Below are 25,502 nucleotides of genomic sequence, written 5' to 3'. Positions count from 1 at the left end.
CCTCACCCCATCATCTTCATACCTTCATCACCTCCCCACACCCTCCCCCCCAACTTCCGCAAACCCACTCAACACCTTGTCCTCACTGCTGTTCACTTGAAAAGGCTAGAGCAGTCAGAATAGGACAAAGATACATTACCAAAATGACAGGCAACTAGAAGCTCAATATTACAATTACTGACTAAACAGCAATGTTCTCATAAGCGATCAGTCAATCCCCATATGATCTTACTAATATAGAGAAAAGAACATTATGAACAGCAGGCACAGTACATTTTTTCTTTATTTTTATCAGAGTTTTATTTGGAAGAAGCTTATTTTGATATGATTTCCTAATAGATAGTAAGTGATAAGGAATTTGTTAGCCTGTTTCTGAAACAAGAAACACCTCATAACCGTTGTATTGATTACTGTTGAATTGGTAATTGGTTTATTTTTCTTGAACATTACCTCGTAAAGTACTTAGACCGTCTTCAAAATGATTCAAGATATGTATATACAAAAGACAAATATCACATTCAAGCTGCAAGAAGGTACTATTGTTTCACCTATGTGTCAGTCTGCTCAAATAGATTAAAGGCTGTTTAATTCAATTCCCATGAAAGGAAAATTGCTCAGGTTGCTTTCAGGAGCACCTGATGTCACTAAACCTGGGAAGGCACCTACAGAAGACACAAATTTCTAACGCTCTCTGAAGTGGAAATATAAATGTTGTAAAAGTGAATGGCCGTTTTCTGTTGATATTCAAAAAAAATCTGCATTTTCTCATTATTGTTCAATACAAAGTTTAAAAAAATGTCAGATTGGGAACGTGCTGTTCAGGGACGCACATGATGAAAGATAATCTTGTGTGTGACATGCTGCCAAGGCCATGGCTTTTAACTGAAAGAAGCCATAAAAGGAAGACACTTTTGTTGCTGATTGAACCATTCTTTCTGCATGGAAGGCTCAATCTGTTAAATAATTTATTAATCATGTGACACATTCAGTTGACAAGTTACCATTGTTCCACTTGACATACAATGATGGTTTTTTTTTAAATGTAATATTTTTACAAGCAAATAATAGCAGCCTGAAGTGAATTATAGATGTAGCTGTGAGTAGTTCAGTATAGGTTTTCATTAAACTGCATCACGCTGTTAATTAGTTTTGAAAAAGCTATCCACTGGTTTTTTTGTTGGGCATTTCTACCCATCTTATACAGGTATATAGCTTCTTTATTGTAGTTTACTGCAGGATGCTAAAGAAGTTATTTAAATTTGTTCACGGAATATGAGGGATGTTAGCAAGGCCAGAATTTGTTGCCAGATCCTAATTAATTGCCTTTGATAAAGTGATGATGAGGCACCTTTTTGAACAGCTGCAATCCCTCTGGAGTAGAAACATCCAGGATGCAGTTTTCTACTAGTGGTGGGTAAAAGATGGAAAAAATACCCTGGGTAATTTGGTGACTGTGGAAAATAAATGTTCACTCTGCTGTTTTGGACCTTAGGTGGCTCGATCAGTAGATCATTCAACTTTTACTTTTAGCATCCAGGGTTCACTTCCTTGGGTGGAAAAATAGTTGCCTCTCCAAAGGGAGTTTCAGGAGCTCTTCGTTCAATTTGCAAGAGGCCCTCAATTCCACACTGCTGTTAGAAGCGCTCTTGCGTTGAAGTCATACTCTGACCCATGGAGCCCAGCTTCAAGTCCCACCTGCCCCAGAGGTGAGTCATAACATCTCTGAACAGGGTGATTTATAAATATTTGAGGAGCCCTTGTGGCGCGTTGATAGTGTCCCCGTCTCTGTGCCAGGAGGCCTCGGTTCAAGTTCCACCTGCTTCAGAGATGTCTCATAACATATCTAAATAGGATGATTAAAAATACTTCCACAATGCTGCTTGAAGGAAATTCAGGTTTTTGACTTGGTGATCGCAGAACTGTAGATTGTAGTTCTAAGTCAGGGTGATATATAATTGGCATGGGAATTAAAGGTGGTGATATTCTCATGCATCTGCTGCTGTCAACCTTCTTGGTGGTAAAGGTTGTGGTTTTGTAAGATACAATCAGACGATACTTTCAAGTTGCTGCATTTTATCTTGGATATGGCACCAGCAGCTACTATTATGGGCCTGGGTTGAAAGAAGTGAATGCTTAACATGGTGATTAGCGTGCCAGTCAAGCAGGCTGCTTTGTCTTGCGTGTTGTCACAAAGTATAGCAACGGTTACATGGTTCATCTGAACAAATTGGTTTAAGTTGGTTTTGCTCTGTGGCGAATATATTTTCTAAACCAAGCTGTAGTGGCATTCAAAAACAATCATGTCTATTTATGGTTACATTTACCTTTACATATCTTGTATATACTAGAATTGGTCATTTCCTTGAAACTCCATTAGATGTAAGTGGTTAAATTTTTCATGAACATGTGACTTACTATTTTGCATTGGACAATGACAAAAAACCCAAGTGGGGGTGCATTTATGCATATAATTTGTAAAATCTCCCCAGAAACTGAGGAAATGTACTGACAGTTTTGGTTGTTTTGTCACATTGTGAATATGGGCCTTTGAAGTCAGCATTTTTATTATCAATAGGGAAATCTTTTAGTTTCTCAGAGGTGGACCTTGCCACAGGCAGGTTTCCTGCCATTATGATGTGTTTTGAAGAAAAGGAAAGCATAGTTTTCTATTCATATTTACAGGTTTGGTCACAAGATTGCACGTAATTTCAAGGTGTGTGAGCAGCTGTCCGATTTTCTAAAGTGTTTTATTTATCTTCCATACTTTCGGATAATGTGCTACTGCTTACCATTGTGTGTCTTCTTAGACCTTGCTGAGATCTCTTACAGATGTCAAGAGAATAGTTTTCTAGGTTTTTCAAAAAATAATTTACACCTAAAGAATTTTTGAACTGGTGGGAACACGCCATTGCATGATTTTAATTTCATAATCCATGGGCAATTATTATATCACTGGATAGTATTAACACTGCTCAGTGTTGTTTTCTTATTCTTTGAAATATTATAATTCCATTGCTGAATTCTCAGGTTTCTGGTTACTTTTTCATACTTGTCCTGACCGGCCCATATTTATCCATAAACACAGACATTGATTTTTTGCAAAATATTCAATATATGGCCAATTGGACTTCAGTGCACAGTTGTCACACATGCACTTCAAGTAAAGAAAGCAAAGGCTGCAAGGCACTGATCAGAAATGGGGAACTTGTTCAACTTTCCCTATAGTAAGGCCAAATATATACATCATCCACCACTGTTGAGATCGGCTAGCTCAGGAGGGATTGAATTTGGGACCTTTATGAAAGATTACTATTTAAACTACAGTCCATAAAAATTCAGTCTTCGAGTAAGAAATTTAATTAAATATTGCTGAATGCCCACATGAGAATGTCATGGCAGAGTGAGACAGATATTAAGTATGCAGGTTTAATCATATGAAGACAATTCTTGTTCCTTATTGAAATAAGTTATTTGGATATCAATGTTTCTTAAAATTTTAGACAAGGCTTAAATCAGGAGAAATAAGGTTAAGTTGAGTTGTTAAATTCGGGGTCTTTACGAATAGGGATACAAGTGACATCGGTCAGGATCTTCCATCAGTGCCAATATACGTGCATTGGTCCTGCCTGCAAAGGTATCTGTGACCTGATCCTTTTGCAATTTTTCAGTATCTGATTCTGGCTGAAGTATAGATGAGTTGGTGCAGATATCCCTGGCGAATATTCCCATTAGCAAGATGGAATATTCTGCACTTGCTTGGATAAGTACAGCTCACTCAAGAAGCACAACAAACTACAAAGCAGTCTACTTCATTCATGCTCTACCTGGCACCTTATATGTTCACTCCCTAAACTGCAAGTGCACAGTGTTATTCTTGTATATCTTACACAATATGTACTTTATCGACCCTTGAGACTTACCTTAACAACAACATCCAAGCAGAGAACAGTGCAGCACAGGAACAGGGCCTCCAGCCCTCAAAGACTGCACCAACATATGATGCCATTCTAAACCAAAAACCTTTTGCCTTTATGCTGTCTATATCTCTCTATTCCCTGTCTATTCATATATCTGTTAAACTGCCCACTTTCTGTACTACTGTGATATTCTCCCTCTCTATCTTGACTGAAACATCAAAATTCCACTGCCAGCCTTGTCCATCTCTCAACCAAGCCTCTGTAATAATCACAACATCCTCGTTATATGTATTAATCCAAGCCTATGACTTTTGCTACTTAGAAGCACAAGCACAGTAGATGCCTGAAAACACCTGCACCTGCAAATTCCATCTTGACACACCATCTTGAACTGGAAATATTAACCTTTGTTCATTTGTTAGATCAAAAACCTGGAACTCCTACAGCACTGCGGGTCAACACCAGATGGACTGCAGTGATGCAAGAAGATGGTTCGCTACTACTTCTGAAGGGCATTTAGGGAAATGCATCAAATGCTGGCCTAACTAGTGATGCCCCAAAACAGTCAATGGATGAAGTAGATAAATGAGCCATCGGTCTGGCTTGTTGACTGTGCTTGTTATGTGGGACTTCTGTTCTTACAAAATGGAAGTGACTCTACATTACAACAGTGTCACTTCGAAGTACTTAATTGTCTCAGTGAAGCACCTTGAGATGTTCCAGGTTGGGTGAAAAGCACTGATTAAATGCAACTATTTTTAGTGACGTAAATTTGACATAATGTATGGTGGTGAAGTGGGAGGAGCCAAGATGAAATTCATTTCCTAAATTTCTCCATTTCATTTAGCTCAGTGATCTTTATGAGTATTTATATATCTACCTCCACCTTGCTGTTTTTCCTTGCCATTTATTCTGAGTTTTCAAATATGACAACATGTTCTTGCTATTTATGTCTTTTTGTTGATTGTGTGAATTATTTGCCGTAACCCCGTGATTTACATGATCAAAGCCCTAAACACTGGCAGGACTAAGTGTTTAATAGCTTTGATATTTGTCTTAATATCCTTCTATTTTGAACTAGATGTTGCCAATTTTACACTTTTCTTCTTGTAAATTGACTGTGGCATGATATAAAGTCAGTTAATTTATCTCATTTAAAACAGTGTGTTGTTCACCTTCAAGTTGAGTGCACATTTAGTGTCACCTTTCTGAACTGATCATAAAAAATATTTTTCTAACTTTATTTATTCCTTTGACAGAGATGATTTTTGCTTGACTTTGCAGTCTTAATCAAAGAGATTTTGGTTTTTCACAATCCATAAGATTTGGCTCGTTGCTGGTCGTATTTCTTCTAACGCAATTTACCACCGTATTTAAAATTCATGACCTTTGTTGACCAGCAAGATCTGATTTTTTTTCCTCTCATTGATATTTCCACTCACAGTGCTTATGGCATTCCTAGATTTAACTTTATCATGCTGGCTTCAGCTGCTTCATGAAAATTAACTGCTTTCTGCACATTGAATTTCTTTCCTCTTAGCAGTCTAGCTGACCTCGTTTTCAATGACATTGACTAGAACGCTGTCACTAAAGAGGCTGTACACAAGGGCTCTGTATTCTGAGGAATTGACCCATCTGTGTAAATCTGTCAGATATGGATCCATGTTTCCTGATCTTGAAACTTAGAAATGTTTGTGTCTGGTGCTATTAAACACAAGTCTTTAATTCATAATGTCTCTGCCGTGTTACCTATTCTACAGTTTTGTTTATTCGTATCTTGAAGTTCCATATCTCTTCTACCTCACAATTTGAGTTGTATATTGTTTCCTCATCTACAATATGAAGTAAACTGCGATACTACAGTCCGTTTTGCCTTTCATCTAAGTTTTTTTTTAACTGTGGCAAATAAAACAAAAATTGTTTTTTTTATTTATTTACACTTTCCTTCATGTGGGAGTTTGAAACCTTCCATTCCATTCTTATTTTGCAAACTTTCAAAAAAGCCTGGATGAACGACTCGTCTTGAGAAATTGCATCATCACTTGAGCTTTATTCAGATTACCTGCTTCCTTCTTCAGAACACAGTCTGAAATGTGAGAATTCTCCTGATCTGCCGTCTCAATATGAGCAGAAGGTCAGTGGAACCTGCAGAAAAATTCTAGAAATGTCCATGGTACATGATAGGAAGTCAAATAGGAGTTCATTAGAATAATTGTGGTGATGACTGAAATGAATATGAACATCGATTGGATGAAGGTAGGGGATAGAAACAACTCCGAGGAAAGCAGTTGGATCTCCAGAACCTAATTAGATTTTGCAAGGTTTGATTAGTGTCAGTCTGTTCTATGTTCAGTCTTCAGTATTTAGGAATTATCTTAGTGGATAACTTTGAAATGAAAACTGGTTGACAGATAAGATCCTTTCTTTAAAAATTAAAATTGAAGATCATTTTATCAATTGCCAAGAAGGACCTAACAGAATGCATATCTTTTACACATAGGCTACCATCCAGGACAACCTCGCACTGGTTCCTATTATCAGTGGGCTAAAGGGAGTCGTGCATCATGGTGAGTAAGATTTCCTTCGACAGAAAAAAAAGAGAGACTGGAATTAGATCCTTTATCTGTTGAGTTATTTGCAAGAAATTCTGAACTCAGAGTTCATTCTTGTATAAGTATTATTAAAACTGAAATATGTGTGCATACATTAAATCCATACTTGTAATTACTGTTATTAGCAATGAATATTTTTCATGAAACATGAATTCAATTAATCACAGTACATACGTTTTGTATTAATAAATATTTAGTTATAAGTTTGCTGTAACTTTTCAAAGTCCTTCTAGTGTCATAATACATTTTTACTTTCAAGTACAGTAGTTGAGAAAAATATACAACCTTAAATAAAAATATTTTCAGTAAAATTATTAGTGATACACAATTGTTGAAATTCTGAAAGGCAATAAGGATTGAAGCATGTTGAATAACTTCACATTGATGCCACAATGTCATGTGTACATATATAAAGACCAATAGCATAAATATGAAATAATACTGTCATAATGCCATCGGTGTGCATGGTATTTAACAAATTAGAATTTGCTCAGGAGTACACAACAACACCAAACTAAAACACAAACAGGTAAATGCATAAATCAATGAAAGAGATTTCATTTTGCCATGGTAACATTGTTCCAAACAAGGTATTGTAGTTTGGTATGCACTGCTCAATAAGATAATGGTTTAAAGTATTTGCATACACAACTCAGTTAGTTGGATGTGGCTGTATTGGGTGGTCAGACCAACTCAAACGACCCACAATGGTTAGTGAATGTTAAATGAAGAGAAAATGAAACCGCCATCCCTAAATATTTCCATCAATATTTCAGAAGTAGACAAATGTGCAGGTATATAAAAGTGGATACAACTCAAAAGTCAACTGATATAAATAGACACTTGGCAGGGCCTTCAGCCTCTGTTATAAAAGCAGATTGAGGACCGGTAATCAGGGAACGTTAGTCCATCCTTTCCATGCCCATAATGGACAGGAGAGAATTGGGTGGAGAATAACATCTTAAAAATGTGAAATCCAACTTTGCCCCACCATGAATGTACCGACTTCAGGTTTTCAGGGGATCAGAGTTGCATACTCTAGACAGGCATGTCAGTGACTTTAATATTTAGATTCTTAGAGTTTTGCAGCCATTAACTGAAAGAAAACAACTGTGAAACGACACATGAACTGCCGGACCAGCACATAAATACTTGAAGCCAGGAAGGCCAGTGGTACTTCCCACCACTGACTCAAACTAAACCTGCTGCAATATATTTTCTCCCTTTTCCTTGTCAATCTTTCTCACATTCTGCTATCTTACACTTCCATCTTTTCATCCCCTGCTCCCTACCCAATCCCTGCTACCCCCACTGTTTGCTGTCTTCTAGACTTTTCCCTGCTTTCTTATCAATCATAATCCTACTGAATGATGGCATTTACTTGACAGGCCAAGGAGCCGAAACTACTTCCTAATTAGTATATTTGCATACCTGCATGCCAAGTCATGCTCCCAATCATCTCATAGCCCTTTTATAGCCCCTACACAATATAGTTAGAGACAATCCATGCCCTGTACCCACCCCAAAAACCCCTGACACTCCAATGCCAATTTCATGCTTACTCATGTTTTCCCAACCATCACCCTTTAACCCTAACACTGTCCATGCCGAAAACACCCAAGAGTCATGTTGAGGTAAGACATCTTAATGCCAATTTCAAGCTTTCTTCTGTGCTCCTACACTGTCTTCCTAAATTCCTTACCCCTCTGTCGTCTCCCACTTCTCCCTCATCCTCGCCCGGATTTACGCTCCAGAAGAGGTGCTTAGAATCTGGAAATCTCATGTTTATTGCATCTGCAAATGGGAAGGTGTCCTAAGTAGTGGACCTCATTCCATGGGTTTGGAAATGCAGTTTGTGGAAAAGAATTGAGCCAGCCACCTCTGAAAATGTTTTGGAAGTGGAATGAGGTGAGCTGGTTAAAAGGCCATCTCACTTTTCTGGGACTTCATCTGTTTTAAAAATTAACCACACTAGTCCTCAACCTATGTGCTCTACTTCCTCTCACACTCCCCCTTCCCATTCTTGCCAATCCATGCCTCCTACCTGTCCTGACCACCCAATACAGCCACATCCAACTAACTGAGTTGTGTACGCAAATACTTTAAACCATTATCTTATTGAACAGTGCATACAAACTAAAATACCTTGTTTGGAACAATGTTACCATGAAGAAATTGGAGCAGGAAAGATAGATAGCTAAAATTATTATAAGCAGATTGAAAGAGGTTCTACAGATATTTAGAAAGTTAACAAATTGAACATTGGTCCTATAGAAAATTCCATAGATTCCCAGCAGCTAATGTGACTCCTTTATTCAAAAAGAGCAGGAGACAGAAAGCAGGAGGCTATAAAAGGATATAGATCAGTAAAGTGAGAATAACGATCTGGCAAATAGTCTATAATATGGAAAAATGTGAAACTGTCCATTATGGCAGAAAGAGTGAAAGGAACCCAATTATTCACATGGTGAGAAATTACAGATATCTGAGATGCATCAGGACCTGTGTGTCATAGTGCATGAATTGCAAAAGATTAGCATGCAGGTACAGCAAGTAATTAGGAGAGCTAATACAATGCTATTATTTATCATAAGGGGAAGTGATTACAGATGTAGAAAGGTTGTATTTCAGTTATACAGGGCATTGTTAACACCATATCTGGAGTACTCTTACAGTATTTGTTTCCCCATTTTAGGAAAGATGTAATTGTGTTGGAAGCAGTTCAGAGGTTTACTAGGCTAGACTGACTCGATTAGAACACATTAGATCCTGAGGAGATTTAACAGGATAGCTGTGAGATCATTACTTAAAAAAGGTCAGCGTTCAATTTGTTAACTTTTTACATATCTGCAGAACCTCTTTCAATCTGCTTTGGAATAATTTTAGCTCTTTCTTTCCTGCCATTGAAGGCAAAGGTAAGGAGTTTTTTTTTCTCTCGGAGATGAGTCTTTGGACTGTTCTTCATTGAAAGGCAAAAAAGAGGTAGAATGATTAAATATTTTTAAGGCAGAAGTAAACAGATTCTTGATCAGCAAAGAGGTAAAAGGTTGTCAGGATACCAAGAATATGAAGTTCAGGTTTAAATCAGATCAATCATAATCCTACTGAATGATGGCATTTACTTGACAGGCCAAGGAGCCGAAACTACTTCCTAATTAGTATATTTGCATACCTGCATGCCAAGTCATGCTCCCAATCATCTCATAGCCCTTTTATAGCCCCTACACAATATAGTTAGAGACAATCCATGCCCTGTACCCACCCCAAAAACCCCTGACACTCCAATGCCAATTTCATGCTTACTCATGTTTTCCCAACCATCACCCTTTAACCCTAACACTGTCCATGCCGAAAACACCCAAGAGTCATGTTGAGGTAAGACATCTTAAACATCTAAATATCCATTACATAGTTTACTGAATTTAAGAGAAGTTCCCCTTCGTGAAAGCTCATCCCAAGCATTTAAATTCCCACAAATATGTAATTCCTAAATAAAACAAACATCTGTACTCATAATTCTCACAAAGCCAAGTAATCATCTAATAACCTTTTTTGAACTGTCAATTAAGCTGAGAATTTACAACTCCTGTGATAATCATAAGTTGTGGAAAGCAGTAAAGCATTAATATTGCTATGATGATAGCACTGAAAGCTATTGAAACTGTTTGAACTTCCTGTTTTTTCACACAGACACAGGAAGGCTGTTTTATTTTCAATTCTTAAGGAGTTGGCAATTAAAAAGTTGAAATTTCCACACACCTTTTCTGCCCTTCACTAGCATTACTAATTATTCCAAAAATTTGTAACTCTCATTCTGCAGTGTATGGCCTTCATTCAGGTGAAACTGGAGCTTGTCTGAACTCAGATTTCATCCAGATCTGAGTTATGGGGTCAGGAATTTGGATCCAGGGGTCGACATTTTGTAGGTGTCAGGTTCCTCAGTACTTTAAGAAAACCCAGGCCTCCACCTCACTTACATTTCAGTTTCCCTACCCTGCTCTTTCTCTCCCACTATCTATTCTTTCTCTGCTCTGTCAGCCTGCTGCTGTCCTTCCTTCTCCCTTGTTATATTCCCCCTTGTTCCCATCCCATCTTCTCTTATCCATTGCTTTATATGCATACCACCCCTATTCCCTGCCACCTCTTTCTCCAAGCTGCTCCAGCATTTTTTTTGCTTCCTTCCTCATCAATGCCATGTTGCTAATGTCTTGTCCCACTGACCATGATATCCTCAATTGCCGTTATTTCCAATATTCTTTCTCAAAAATTCTTAGATTAGCAGCATTCAAGAAGAAGAATAACAAAACTCCATTCATTTTTAATACGCTGCTTATTTACAGTTTCTTCCATTTTAAATTCAAAGTCTACGTATAATAAATAAAATTATTGAACCTGACTTGTTCTTTTGTTTCAGATTTCCAACACCTGCCATTCTTTGTGTTTTGTTTAATGTCAAAGCAGTTGTACGATATATTTCCCCCTTAGTACTGCTCTGATGTTAAAATTGATATCAGTAATTATTTTGTAAAGGGTCCCTTATGACTGAAAAATGATTTTTTAACGTTCGTACTGTTCTGTAATAGGGTAATTTATATTTCTTTGTAGCTTTAATGATGGATTTGATTTCAAAGCTGAGCCAGCATCATATTAACAAGATACATAATTGTATCCTTAATTGTTAATCATTATGACAGACTAATGCCATTTTAAAAATAGATTTAAATGTCAGAAAAAGGAAGTTTCCAAAGAATAATCCTATCCATTATGCTTTTTAGGAGTGTAAGTAAGTCCACTGAAAGTTAGGGATAACACAAGGCATTTCACACTGTATATCAAAATTTAGGTCCTTAGAAGCAATTGCTTAGAACATCAAATCATAGAAAGTTTACAACACAGAAAAGCCATTCAGCCTTAAATAAACTTGTTGCCTACTCTAAACCCACTCAACAGACCTGGTCCATAGCCTTGCATGTTACGGTGTTTCAGGTCTACATCCAGGTTCCTTTTTAAATGAGATGAGGGTTTCTGCCTCAATTCCAGACATTCAAGCAGTAAAGTTTAGACATCCACCACCTTCTGGGTGAAATGATTTTTCCTTATAATTCCTCTAATCCTTCTACCAATCTCCTTAAATCTGTGCCCTCTCGTATTTGCGATCTCTGCCTGAGGAAACATGTTTTTCCTGTCCACTCAACCACGCACCCCATTATTTTGAAGCCTCAATTGAGTCACCACTTGGCCTCCTCTGTTCTAAGGAAAACAACCATATTCATGTAGACTTTTCACATACCTGCCGTTGTAAAGCCCTGGCAATATTCTTGTAAATCTCCTCTGTGTTCTTTCTCGAGCAGACTTGGCCCTCCTGTAATATAGTGACCTGAAGTGTATACAAAATTCCAGCTATGGCTTGGTTGAGTGGTTGGAAAAGTGGCAAATTAAAAGTGTTAAATCTAGAGAAGTGTGAAATTATGCATTTGAAAATGGCATATGGAATGCTTTGCTTCATTGGACAAAGTCAAAAATCACACGACACCAGGTTATAATCCAACAGGTTTATTTGAAAACACAAGCTCTCAGAGTGTTGCTTCTTCATCACACCTGAACACTGAAAGCCTGTGTTTTCAAATAAACCTGTTGAACTATAGCCTGGAGCCATGTGATTTCTGCCCTTATCCAATGAAGTAAAGCATTCCATATGCCTTTTTAACTACTTTATTTACTTGTTCTGTCACCTTTAGGGACTTATGAACATGCGCTCCAAAGTCTGTCACTTCATCTACTTCTCCAGATAACCTCCCAGTTGTGGATTCCTTTGCTTTGTTCGTCAAGTGCACAACCTCACAATTCTCCAGATTTGGCACTTTTAATTTGCCACTTTTCTGAACATTCAACCAAACCATTGATGTTCCCACAGTTGACAAGCATTGCCTTCAATATCAATGGCCTGGCCAATTTTTGTGTCATCTGCAAATTTCCCAATCATGCCTCCCACATTTACATCAAAAGCATTACCATAAATAGCAAAAAAACCAAAAATGAGTCCTGTGGAATGCCATTAGAAACATCTTTCTATTTGTCAAGATATCCATCGAATGTTGTCTTTTGTTTCTTGTCATTGAGCGAATTATAGGTCCAACTCAGTACATTCCTGTGTTACATGGCCTTTATCTTTTCTTAAAGGACAACCACATGGGACTTGGTTAATATGTTACTAAAATGTAGACAACATCCAATGCACTACCCTCATTAATCCTCCTTGTTACTTCCCCAAATAGTCAAAAAAGTTAGTAAAACAGGACCTTCCCTTCCCTTGGTTTTCTTGAACAGTCTTGGATATGACTCATTTTGCCCTAGTGTTTTATCCACCCTCATGGAGATCAGTCCCCTCAGTACTTCCCTTCTCATTGTGCTTATAATACGTAATCTTTCACACTCTTCATCTTTAATTAGAATGTCTGCATCATTCCTCTGCTTTGCAAAGACAAAGTCTAAATACTCACGGAGAACCCTGCCCACATCTTCTGGACCCACACACAAGCTATCATGTATATTTCTGATGGACCCTACCCTTTTCTCAGTTATCCTCTTGCTTTTGACATGCTGTTAAAACATATATGGATTCTCATTAATTACACCTGTCAATGTTTTTTGTATCCTTTCTTTACTTACCTAATTTCCTTTTTCACTTCAACCGTTTTCTTTCTGTATTTCACTCAGCTTACTAAAGTATTATTTTTTGAGACTGTCATGATCTCTATTTTTCGGTATGTTTCTGGATAGCCAGGGCACTCTATAGATTTGGCAATACCACTCTTCATCTTTCTAAGGTCTACACTGTGTAGAATCTTGCTTTTGAATGGGTCTGTTTGATTTGTCACCAGTTTTCATTCAAGTAGCTATAATCAGTCTACTTTTGCCATATCATCTCTCAGCCGCGTAAAGTTTGCCTTCCTCAATTTAAAACATTCACTGTTTGCCTGTCCTTAAGCCATGGTTCCATTATAGCAATGATTTCATACTATGATGTGTCTATCATCAGTTTTATTCACCATATTCCATGTGTTTACAGCTATACCTTTTAATACTGCCAATTTTCAGTGCTATACATTTTGTTTTTTAACTTCTGCTTGCACCGCCTTTTAGAACAAGTCGTTAAGTTTTTGAGACAGTAGCAACTACCGATGCTGGAGAATCTGAGATAACACGGTGTAGAACCGGAGGAACACAACAGGTCAAGCAGCATCAGAGGAGCAGGAAAGGTCCAGACCCTAAATGTCAGCTTTCTTGTTCCCCTGATGCTACCTGGTCTGCTGTGTTCATCCAGCTCCACACCTTGTTATCTGTAGGAAACCACCTCTGCTCTTTCATCAGTTGTGTGATTTTGTTTTACATCTGACACCATAGTTGGTTTACTTCATATTCAGAAGACAGCATCTCCAACAGTGTAGTGTCACTCAGAACTGTACTGAAGTAGCAGTCTAGATTACTGGCTCAAATCTTTGGAGTTGAACTCGAACGAACAACCTCTGAAGAAGGGTCCAGACCCAAAATGTCAGCTTTCCTACTCCTCTGCTGCTGCTTGACCTGTTGCGTCCATCCAGCTCTACACTTTGTTAATCTCATTAAGTTTTTGTCTTCCATTCCCTACTCTGAATTTGCCCTCTGGAACTCCAAATCTCTGCTAATCTATTTAAACTTTCTTCAAGAGTGCCAGCAAATCTCACTGCAAGGACATTTATCTTGGACTTGCTCATATGTAGACACAGTCTGGCTTGCACACAGACTGCACCTTCCCTAGAACTGGCCCCAATAATCCAGAAATCTGATTCTCGTCTTCTGACACCAGTTTTCCTGCCATGTGTTCAGTGGCTTAATTCTCCGCTGACTTGGCTCTGATTGTTTAAACTTGAAGAACCACCACCCTTACCAGTATCCAAATTGGAATACCGATTAAAAGGCATGATAGACTTGGGACCGCTGCACTGCATGATAATCTTAGACTGCCTGGCATCTACCTGTAACCTTGCTGCCAGTATACTTATTACCTGTGGTGTGACCATTTCTCTAAACATGTAATCCATGTGATCCTCTTCCCATAGATGAAGAACTTCTAAAGCCCAAGGCTCAAGCTTGTGTAATTGGCGCTATGCCCTACATATATATTCATCTGGAGCACATGGTGTGCCCATTATTTCATACAAACTAGAAGATACACATTTTGATGTGTCACCCCATATATTTTAAAACTATTTATTACAACTGTAGGACTTGAAAAACTTAGCAGCACTCACCAATCAGCTTCTTCCCCTGTATGATTGTAGGAGCCAACTACAGGAGGTAACTATTCAGGCAGACTCCCCTCTTGTTCTTGTTCAAGCTCTTGGACTATTTCCCTCTTAAGGTGATGCTGACTGCCTGTCTTGGAGTCCTCATCTCATTTTCTCCTCAACTTAAAGTTAAATTCACTCTCTTTGCTAACTTCTCAGCTTTAAATTTCAGGTCACACAACATTCTTTTCGTCACAAAACACCTCCAATGGCATGATTTTTTGGCTGTGAAGAAACCTGCTAAAGGTTAAAGTTGTTCAGTATTTAGGAGCTGTATTTAGGAGTAACAGTGACTTCTTGATATAGCATTCATACATGCCTTCTAACTTTTAATTTTAAGAAAAGTGTTGGAAATTCCTAGGAGATCTGTCAATACTTTGTGAAGAGGGAAACAGAGTTTTGGCCCTTGATGGGGTAATAACAGTTGAGTAAATTCCTCGTTCAACTTGCCCAGCTCAAGAGTAGTGGCTAAGAAAGGTGAAATATTCAGTGCAGTTGGGCTACCTGTCCTGGGAAAGAAGGTGGAGGCAGTCACAGGGTACTGATGTGGGCTGATTAATCATCCCCAACTCAGATCTGTGCAACTTTCCCCCCAATAAAATGATAAAAATAAGACCCTCTAACCTTTGTCTATCACCGACTTACCCATCATACATGCTCTAAGCCTGTTCATGCTGCACGGTGCCCCTGACTCACTTCCATAAGCCTTTATAACTTTGGTGCCAGGATATATCCCCACCCCACTCCCTATGTTCAGTATCCTGAAAGATACAGAGAGTCAAACCTTACATTTCCACAGAGTCTTCCAAACTCCATGAAAATCCAGCCTTTCCAGATCGGGACCTTTGATTAGAACCGGGTAAAGTTGGAACTGTGATAACCAAGTGTGGAGCTGGATGAACACATCAGGCCAAGCAGCCTGCACCTTCCCTAGAACCGGTTCCAATAATCCAGAAATCTGATTCTCGTCTTCCGACACCAGTTTTCCTGCCATGTGTTCAGTGGCTTAATTCTCCGCTGACTTCTCTGATAGAGAAGTTCCCATTATCTCCGATAGTGAGGTTAAAATTGTATCAGAGATAATGGGAACTTCTCCTCTATCCACCTTCGATCCGTCTCCCCCTCTCTCCCTATTTATTTCAGAACCCTCTCCCCATCCCCCTTTTCCGATGAAGGGTTTAGGCCCAAAACGTCAGCGTTTGTGCTCCTAAGATGCTGTTTGGCCTGCTGTGTTCATCCAGCTCCACACTTTGTTATCTCAGATTCTCCAGCATCTGCAGTTCCTATTATCTCTGATACAATTTTAACCTCACTGTGAAGCCTCTTCCAGGGATGCCGAACCTGAAGAAGTTACCCTCCTCCCTCGGGACCAACCTCAGGGGATCTGTCTCCCACTGCAACTCTCTTGTAATCACTTCTACATGCTCCATCCCCACCCCTTACTTGTCTGTCTCCTCTCCACCTGTCTTCTCCTCTATCCACCTTCGATCCACCTCCCCCTCTCTCCCTATTTATTTCAAAACCCTCTCCCCATCCCACTTTTCTGATGAAGGGTCTAGGCAGGAAACGTCAGCTTTTGTGCTCCTCTGATGCTGCTTGGCCTGCTGTGTTCATCCAGCTCTGCACCTTGTTATCTCAGATTCTCCAGCATCTGCAGTTCCCATTATCTCTGATACAAAGTTGGAACTGTCATCAGTTTTTCAGCAAGTAAAAAAGTGGAGATCGGAAGTGGAACATTCCAAACATTTCTAATTATCCAGTTCTGCCAAATGGTCACTGATCTTAAATGTTTCTCTCTTCATAGGAATTGCTAGAATCATTTAGCAGTTCTACCAACTTTCTGTTTTTTAAATCATATGTCCATCATCCATAGTACTTCCATTTTCTATGTTTTCATCACTTAGTACTGGTGAAGCATATTGTATGTTAATTTTAGGCAAAAGTGTTAGAGACAGTACTGAGCACAAGTAATGCTTCCATGGGTAAGTAACAGTGCATATTGTAACTTCTGTAGTTAATAACATTGTTTGAAACTGCTTGTTTGGCTTATTGTCATTTGCCATTTTCCCCTCAACAAGAAGTTCCAGCTGAGCAAATCAGGCAGGTTTACTTTGACTGTGAGTCATAGCTCTTGGCACCAGCATGGTAGGAAAACAACACTGAAATAGTTTAGAATACTATTAACTCTGATACAGCTGAAATTATTTAAGTTTTTTTTAAATTTGTGACATGATTTATAACATTGTGTTATTGTAATGCAATTTACATGTTCCCAAAACATTGTTATGACAGGCAAAAAGGGTACTTTGAATGTTATCAGCCACAGCATAATGTCGAGAGTTTGGAAAAAAAGGCCCATGTGTTTATACAATTATCCGTCATTTATCGTTATTTATGGTCTACATCTTCTAACAGGAAGATGACCATTGAAACAGTGTGGATTGAGATTGCACATTGAGACCAGACAGTGTCCCAAAGCATAGATAACAAGGTGTGGAGCTGGATGGGTCTAGGCTAAAGGGTTTAGGCCCAAAACGTCAGCTTTCCTGCTCCTAAGATGCTGCTTGGCCTGCTGTGTTCATCCAGCTCCACACCTTGTTATCTCAGATTCTCCAGCATCTGCAGTTCCTATTATCTCTGATACAAGTCCCAAAGCAGCTGTCTCCGTGGGAATTGCCTTGGAAATTGAAGCTTCCGATATATAATTTTGCAATTTCTGGAAGCCCCTGAAAAAGTCTCAAACTCCAAGTTTGAGGCTTCAGAGAATTCATAATTACCCAGGAGCAATTAGAAGGATTAAAATCTGCTTGAAATCCTTTCTAACTAAATCACTCCCACCCCAGACACCAGACCCAACCTGACCACCTAAACCCTCCTTAGAACTGACCACCTCCAATTGACAATACTCACGAGTCCCAGCATCCCAACAATTAACCTCTGTGACTAAACTCCAACTCCCCAATCTAACCCTGACCAACACCCATCCCCAATCCTCCCTGGCCTAACTCAACCCTCCACTGATTCTCACCATTCACTGCCTGTCCCCAGACAAGACCCAATTTTCTGATTTACACTAAGCCCTAACTCACTTGCCTGACACACTGCCTGACCCCAGCTAGCCAGGGTAAGGAACAAAAAAACACCGACCCTGCTGCTGCTCCAGGTTCTCACCCCCACCTTCTGCTCAGCAGGCCCATCCTCCCGAAAATGAAGACAGTGGGTCTGTCTCCTAATCTTAGCATAGAAACTCCTTCCCCTGACCTGAACGCAACAACATTAACCTCAAATCCAAGCACAGCAGGTTCTTTCTAGAGCAGCATCCCCTGGTTATTGGGTCCTGATGTATACCCTTGTCCCAGACCTTTCTGTTAGACAATGCTCTCTTCCAACTAACATCCTATCTTCCACCCATCCAGTACTGTACTCTAAGTCATATGTCACTCTCCCTCACACCAACCTGACTCTGTACCCCCTCATTCACATGTGTCTTCTCTCAGGAACTGTTATTTGGCAGGGGGGAGTGAGGTGGTCAAACCTCTCTGCTGCACCAGCCCCAATCTGTTATGGCAGGAGTAAAGGTTCCCTTCTAATCATTAAACCTGAAACACCCAGAGAAACTCACCTTGCCATTAGCAAGTTTTGAGAAGATTTGTAGCTCAGGTTGAGGTTCTGGATGTGAGTTTGCTCACTGAGCTGGAAGGTTAGTTTTCCAACATTTCATCATCAGTGAGCCTCCAACAAAGCACTGGTGTTATGTCCCGCATTCTATTTATCTGGTTAGGTTTCCTTGGGTTGGTGATGTCATTTCCTGTGTTGGTGATGTCATTTCCTGTTCTTTTTCACAGGGGATGGTAGATTGGCTCCAAATCAATGTGTTTGTTGATGGAGTTCCAGTTGGAATGCCATGTCTCTACCTTGCCATTTGTAATCTATTAAAAGAGTAGTTAAATGAAAGAAATCTCCTTACTCATTTTATAAGCAACAAGTAGCAATTTATTAATTTAACCCTAAAAGTAAACAAATTAATAGAACTACAAGCAAACTGAACAGTCTCCCTTGGCAACTCCTAACTATTTCTAACTGAACAAAATTCTACTGGTATGCTATTCCAATAAACATCAGTCCCGCTTATATAACCCGAGTAGTAAGTGAAAAAAAACTAAAACTTCGTCTCTCAAAGTTCACAAAATGTGTATTCTGGAAAGCTTTGCCTTCTCTACTGTTTCTCCAATTTTTCTTTTGCTGATCCTGCTGTCAGGGATGTTTTGTCTGTAATTTCTTCCGTGAGGACTCTTAGATAGAAGAACCATGGTACCTTTGATGGGGCATTTTTTTCAGAGAGCCTAATGATTTTGTGTGAGTGCCAGATTTATTTCTCAGATGGTGGATTTGCTTTTGATTCATACAGCAGTTGGCTCTCATCCCAATTTTCAAAACTCCCTTCTTACGTACCCACAATGGCACATCAATTTTTTATAATATGATTGGTTTCAGGTGTCAAACCATTAGTTTTAAATTCAGTTGGCTTTCAATCACTGAGTGCTTACTTTAAGTTAATTGGGTGAGTCCAATCTGTTTCCAAAACATCAAAACAAGACTGGTGTCTTGCCCGCCAACTGTAAGGCCTTTTGATACACTTGTTTCAGTTTGCAGCTCTCTGTACAGTACTTGCAAACTTCCAAGCTCGGACAAAGCACAGACCACGCACTGCTTTTCCCAACTATCATTTTTACAAGCAAATTCTAATTCCTGCCTTCCAATTCTTGAGTATTCTACACAACTTTATAACACCTCCCCCCTTAAGAAAAAATGAACCATCATTATGAAAAGATGGCTTCATTTTTTTCCCTAAATCATAACACCCATTAGCAATAAATACATAGGTCATTAATCTAAATTAGACCTTTCATATTAATTCTGCATATATATAAAACATTGGACTGTATCAGTTCTATCTTGTCTACACATTTTCTTTAAAAACTGCAATAACGCATCCACAATAACATTTTTGCAACGCGCAATGTATACAATCTGTGAATTAAAAACCTGTAACTTAAGACTCTAAAGAAATTGTCACATATTCTTGTCCTTAAATCTTTCCAAAAAGGTAACAGGGTCTGTATACACAGCTGTCTCCAAAACGTTGTTTGTAACATAAACATTGAAGTGTTGTGAGGCCTATACCACAGTGGCTCAGTGGTTAGCACTGCTGCCTTACAGTGCCAGGGGCCCATGTTTGAGTCCACCCTTGGGCGACTGTCTGTGTGGAGTTTGCACATTCTCCCTGTGTCTGCGTGGGTTTCCTCTGGGTACTCTGGTTTTCTCCCACAGTCCAAAGATGTGCAGGGTAAGTGGATTGGCCATGCTAAATTGTTCATAGTGTCCAGGAATATTTAGGTTAGATGGCTTAGACATGGGGAATGAGTCTGGGTGGATGTTCTTTGGAGAGGCGGTGTGGATTTGTTGGGCTGAATAGTCTGTTTCTACACTGTAAGCGCTCTAAACTCAATAACTCTTTCTCAATGGTGGAGCATTTTCTCTGATGAATATGGAGTTTCTTTGAAAAGTAACCAATTGGCTTTTCAATTCCTGCCATCATCCTCCTACATCAACACAGCTCCAACTCCCTACATCACTGACATCGATAGCAACTTTAAAGGATTTCAAGAAATTTGGTGTGGCTGAAACTGGTGCGGTGGTTAACATGCCTTTGAAATTCTCAAATGCCTCCTGGCATTGTTCTGACCACTGAAATTTTGTGTTCTTCTTTAGCAAATCTGTCAGCAGTATCACCACAATGCTAAAGTTCTGTGCTTGGATTAGGGGACAAACCAACTGTGTCATATTGATCTTTTGGGTCTGATGCCACCTTTCCGATGCTCCTTGGGATTTGGAATAGTATGCACTCAATATAAAGTGTTTGATGCCTAAATTATCCATGACCTCCTTAAATAGTTTGGCAGTAAAATTAGACCATTGGTTTGACTGAATCTCCCTGGGTAGGCCATAATGGGTAAAGAAAGCGAACAACTCTTCCACAACCTTTTATGCCTTGACATTCTGTAATGGAATTGACTCCAGAAATCTGGTAGACATATCTACTACGGTTAGCAAATACTGGTTTCCACTTTTGGTTGTAGGGAGGCGTCCTACACAATCAACCATAACCTGCGTGAAAGGCACTTCAAATGCTGGAGTAGGTATCAAAGATGCTGGTTTTATTACTGTCTGTGGTTTTCCTACCATTTAACAAAATTCAACCAGATCTTTACCCATTCCAGGCTAATAGAAGTGCTTTTGTATTATAGGCTGAGGCTTCTTTACTCCTAAATGATGATCTACCGGTAATTTGTGTGCTACCTGTAATACTTCCTGGATCTATACAACTGGCAACACAATCTGGTGAACTTCTGCCCATTTCTCCTCTGCACTAACCTGCCAAGGTGTCCATGTTCGTCTTAGGATTCTATACTTAAGATAATAACATTCAGGAATACATTCTGACTCCTTTTCCGAGTAGGCTTTATGATATAGATCTTCTATTGTCTTATCTTTTTGTCATGAGTCCATTAATTCTTCAGAACTACACACCTCTGCCTGATCCTCTACCTATTCAGGTTATTCTTTTACAACTCCTTCATCTCTCTCCTTAGATTTTTCTTCTTGCTGTAACTTATTGTGGGATCTTGTTACCAGACAGTCCACAAAGATTTCTGCGTATTTTCCTCTTAACTCTTCAGTTCCTTGGCTTTCCTTCAGCTTCTCCAGTACAAGGGGTATGACTTCCACTTTTGATCCTTCGTATCCAAGAACAAAGTATATTCCTGTAATTGACACTCTTTCAGTCACTCCCACTCTCAGTTCCCAAGCCTTGTTTGGACTTTCCAACCTGATCTTACACAGGGGAATGCTAAATCTTTTTATATTTATTCCCCAAGTTACCATCGCTTGAGTAACATTTCAGAAGGAGTGCAAATACTTTCATCTCTCACTATTAGAGACTGACCAGATCCCATATCCCTCAATATTTTAATTTCTTTACCTTCTCCCTCAGTTCTTCCTGAGTATTCCTTACCCACAGAGGTGAAGTCTTTGTAGAGATCGGGTGAGATCTCATGATCCAGCCGTAACTAAGCGGCGCACTTTCCTGCAGCTCCTTGACTTCCGTTGGGATTTCCTTCACTACCTCAACTGATCACACTGGTTTAGCATCTTTTACCACATACTTTTTCTCAGTGCTTAAACCATCAGCACTTTAACTTTGTCCGTCCCACCTTGTTACTTTAAAAACACCTGAGGCCTTTCACCTCCTTTTCACCCTTTTGGGCTTCATTTTTGACTTGTGGTCATCTATTCCCAGTGTGAGATAACAAAGTGTGGAGATGGATGAACACAGCAGGCCAAGCAGCATTTTAGGAGCACAAAAGCTGACATTTCGGGCCTAGACTCTTTGAGTCAGCTTTTGTGCTCCTAAGATGCTGCTTGGCCTGCTGTGCTCATCCAGCTCTACACTTTGTTATCACTTTGTTTTCCAACATCTGCAGTTCCCATTATCTCTATTCCCAGTGTGATCTACTTTTTGTTTTTCAATGAAGGATCTCCCTTTTTCTCAATTTCTATCATTCACGAAATGAAATTACTGTTGGAAGCTAAATTTTGATCTATGCTCCAATGCACATTCATCCGCCATCTCTGTGGCTCGTTTCGCTGTTTAAACTTTCTATTCATTAACATGTGTTCTTATCATCTCTGGAAGTGAGTTTTTAAACTCCTCCAGCAGAATGATCTCTCTAAGATCCTCATATTGTCTTTTCAATCTTTAATGCTGTCACCCATCTATCAAAGTTGCTCTGTTTAATTCTTTCAAATTCGACATACATCTGACCTCGTTCCTTCTTTATATTTCTGAGCCATTGTGTATGTGCTTCTGGTACCAGTTCATAAGCACTCAAATTGGCCTGTTTGATATCTTCATAATCTCTTAACATCTCATCTGACAGCACTGCAAACACTTCATTAGCCCCACCTACCGACTTGGTCGCCATCTAATTTATCTGCCTAGCCAGTTTCTGGAAGGAAATAAAATGGTTTCTATGTCTTTTTCAATTTTGGTAATGTTTTGACATATTCATATATATCTCTACCATGTCTTTGGCTACAGTGGTTTAGCTAATTATCACTCCCCTCCTCACTAAGCCTACCTTCTACCTTCATCTCCATCCGTGTAAATTGGCTTTCCTGTTTAATTTGCGACTTCTGAAGTTCAAACTCTCTCTTGTTTTCTTTTTGCTCATCTAAGAACCTTCTTTCCTTTTCTTTATCTTCTAACTTTGCTCTTCTTTCAGTTTCCTGCTCTTCTGCCCTGATTTTTCTTTCCTTTTCTTTTTCTTCGAACCCCAGTTGCCTAATTTTCAATTTAATGTTTTTTAACTCCATTGTACTTGCCTGCTTCTCTGATATACCTAAGTGCTTGAACAACCCCATTACAATTTCAGCTTTCTTCTTATCCCTAGTTAAATGCAATTCTAACCTGTTTGCTAATTCTAACAGTATATCCTTCCTCTGTCTTTCTAAACTTTCTTGGCAAATTTGAGAGGCACCTTCAAACCCCAGAACCTCTTTAGCAATATTAAGAGCCGTTTCCCTCACTTTTAACTTAACCAATGACAAGTAACTGAAATTGAACAGATTTTTCTCGCTTAATTTTTATTTGAAGATCTAGGTAACTAATCCCCAAGTCTATTTAAAACTGTCCAAACCTGTTGAGATCCCGAACACGAACTGACTAGATCCCAGACTTGTTCTGTCCAAATCCATCCAGATCCTGGACTTAAGCCCTGACTCACTTTCCTGAGACCGTACCTGACCCAAGCCAGCCAGGATCAGGAACAGAAAACACTGGCTCTGTTGCTGTTCCATGTCCTCACCCTCACCTCCTGCTCAGCAGGCCCACACCCCCCAATATGACACAGTTGTTTTGTCCCCTAATCCAAGCACAGAAACTCCTTTCCCTGACCTGAACACAGTGGCACTGATGCCAAACTCAAGCACAACTAACTGTCTCTAAAGCAGCGTCCCCTTGGTTATTGGGCCCTGATGTATTTCCTTATCCCAGACCTTTCTGTTAGACAATGCTGTCTTCCAACTGGCATCCTATCCCCCACCCACCTGGTACCCTACTCCCCCCTCACATCGAGCTGACTCTATGCCCTCTCAGTTACTTCACACACGTATCTTCTCTCAGGAACTATCGAAGTGAATTGGACCTCTAAACTGCAAAATGCGGTGCCTACTGGTGCAAGTGAATGTTTGGCTTCAGTGCAAATCCTCTCTGCTGCTGTTTGCATGAATTGTGGGGCTGGACTACACTGCTTTGACTGGGAAAGCATTGTCCCTGAATTTTATCCAACAAATCTCACCAAAGATAAGTGTGCAAGTATTAGGCTAGCCTGGATTGGAATATGATTTCGGATCCGAGTTGGAAGATTCGGACCAATGTGTTCCTGAAATCTCAACATGCAAAACAAGACCACTTTCGTGTTAGTAAGTATATAATTGATTATAATTCTGATTTGTAAATTTTCATTAAAAACCTATTTATTACCTTGAACCTAAACATTAATTTTCTGTTTCCGGCTCGAAGCACTTATTCCCCTTTCTTCTTTACTTCCTGCTTTTCACTTCCTGTCATCTGCTTGCTGGCTCCCCCATTCCTCCTTAACGTACCACATATCTCTTCTAACCCACTCACTTGCTCCTGCTGCTCATTCCCCTGTCTCTTCTGCCTCCCACTTACCCCTCCTGACCACATCACTCCTTCCCACTTGCTGACCCTCCCTCACATTCACAACACTTCTTTCGGGCCCCCTTTGCTGCTTCCTTTTTGTCCTTAGATCCTTGTTGTGGAAAACGTTAATGGATGGGACAGTGAGCAATGGGGAGCAAGGAGTTCAGAAGAGTAAAGCAACGAGGGTGGGAGAGCAAAGAAGTTCAGAGAGCGAAGAGGAATGCAGGAGAAAACAAGGGATCAGAAAAGAGTGAGGGTGTCAGGAGAGGCAATATACAAAATATCAGGTGCCATTACAGTGTGGTTTTTGGTTTACATACTATGCTCATGCCATAATGAAAATGGAGGTCAAGGCTCACAGTATTTTTTGGGTAAATTCACTAATTTACAAACTGTAATAAACTGGAAATGCACGTACAGATCCTCTTTAAAGTAGGTAATATCTTAAATGGGACATTTCAAGTCTTCAGCACATTCCAAAGCGTTTTGTAGCCAATCCGTTACTTTCAAATACAGTCAATATTGTTTCATATGCAGAAATGTCAGTAAAGGAGAACATCGATCGATCACACAGAAATGGGATATAAAGCCAGTTAACTTGTTGGAGTTGTTGACTGAGAATTGTATTAGTTAGTAGGAGCCACTTGATGATGTTTGCATCTTAAGTATTTGATTATATTATTTGCCTCACAACTCTGATAGTTGTATTCAATGACTATATTTCCGGTGTTTTTAGACTGTCCGTGGAGCCATGTTGGAGAGTTTAATTTTATTTATTTTAAAGTCTTTTCTCCACAATTTATACTTCATTTTTATGATAAATGAAAACCCTAAATATTTTGAAATTGATATCCCTCAA

At 39.4% G+C, this 25,502-nt stretch overlaps 1 protein-coding gene across 2 annotated transcripts in view; it reads left to right on the top strand.

The window, feature by feature from the left end:
- Window positions 1-25,502, top strand: part of LOC125460192 (receptor-type tyrosine-protein phosphatase gamma-like) — a 693,348-nt gene that overhangs the window by 451,144 nt on the left and 216,702 nt on the right. For both annotated transcript variants that reach the window (XM_059649945.1, XM_048547332.2), the window contains exon 6: window positions 6,418-6,484. In XM_059649945.1, the coding sequence (XP_059505928.1) occupies window positions 6,418-6,484 (67 nt within the window). The remainder of the gene's footprint in view (window positions 1-6,417; window positions 6,485-25,502) is intronic.

The sequence above is a fragment of the Stegostoma tigrinum genome, chromosome 11 (assembly GCF_030684315.1).
Source record: "Stegostoma tigrinum isolate sSteTig4 chromosome 11, sSteTig4.hap1, whole genome shotgun sequence".
Classification (NCBI taxonomy): domain Eukaryota; kingdom Metazoa; phylum Chordata; class Chondrichthyes; order Orectolobiformes; family Stegostomatidae; genus Stegostoma; species Stegostoma tigrinum.
The sequence above is the reverse complement of the archived record's forward strand: the minus strand, read 5'-3'. Positions and strand labels throughout refer to the sequence as shown.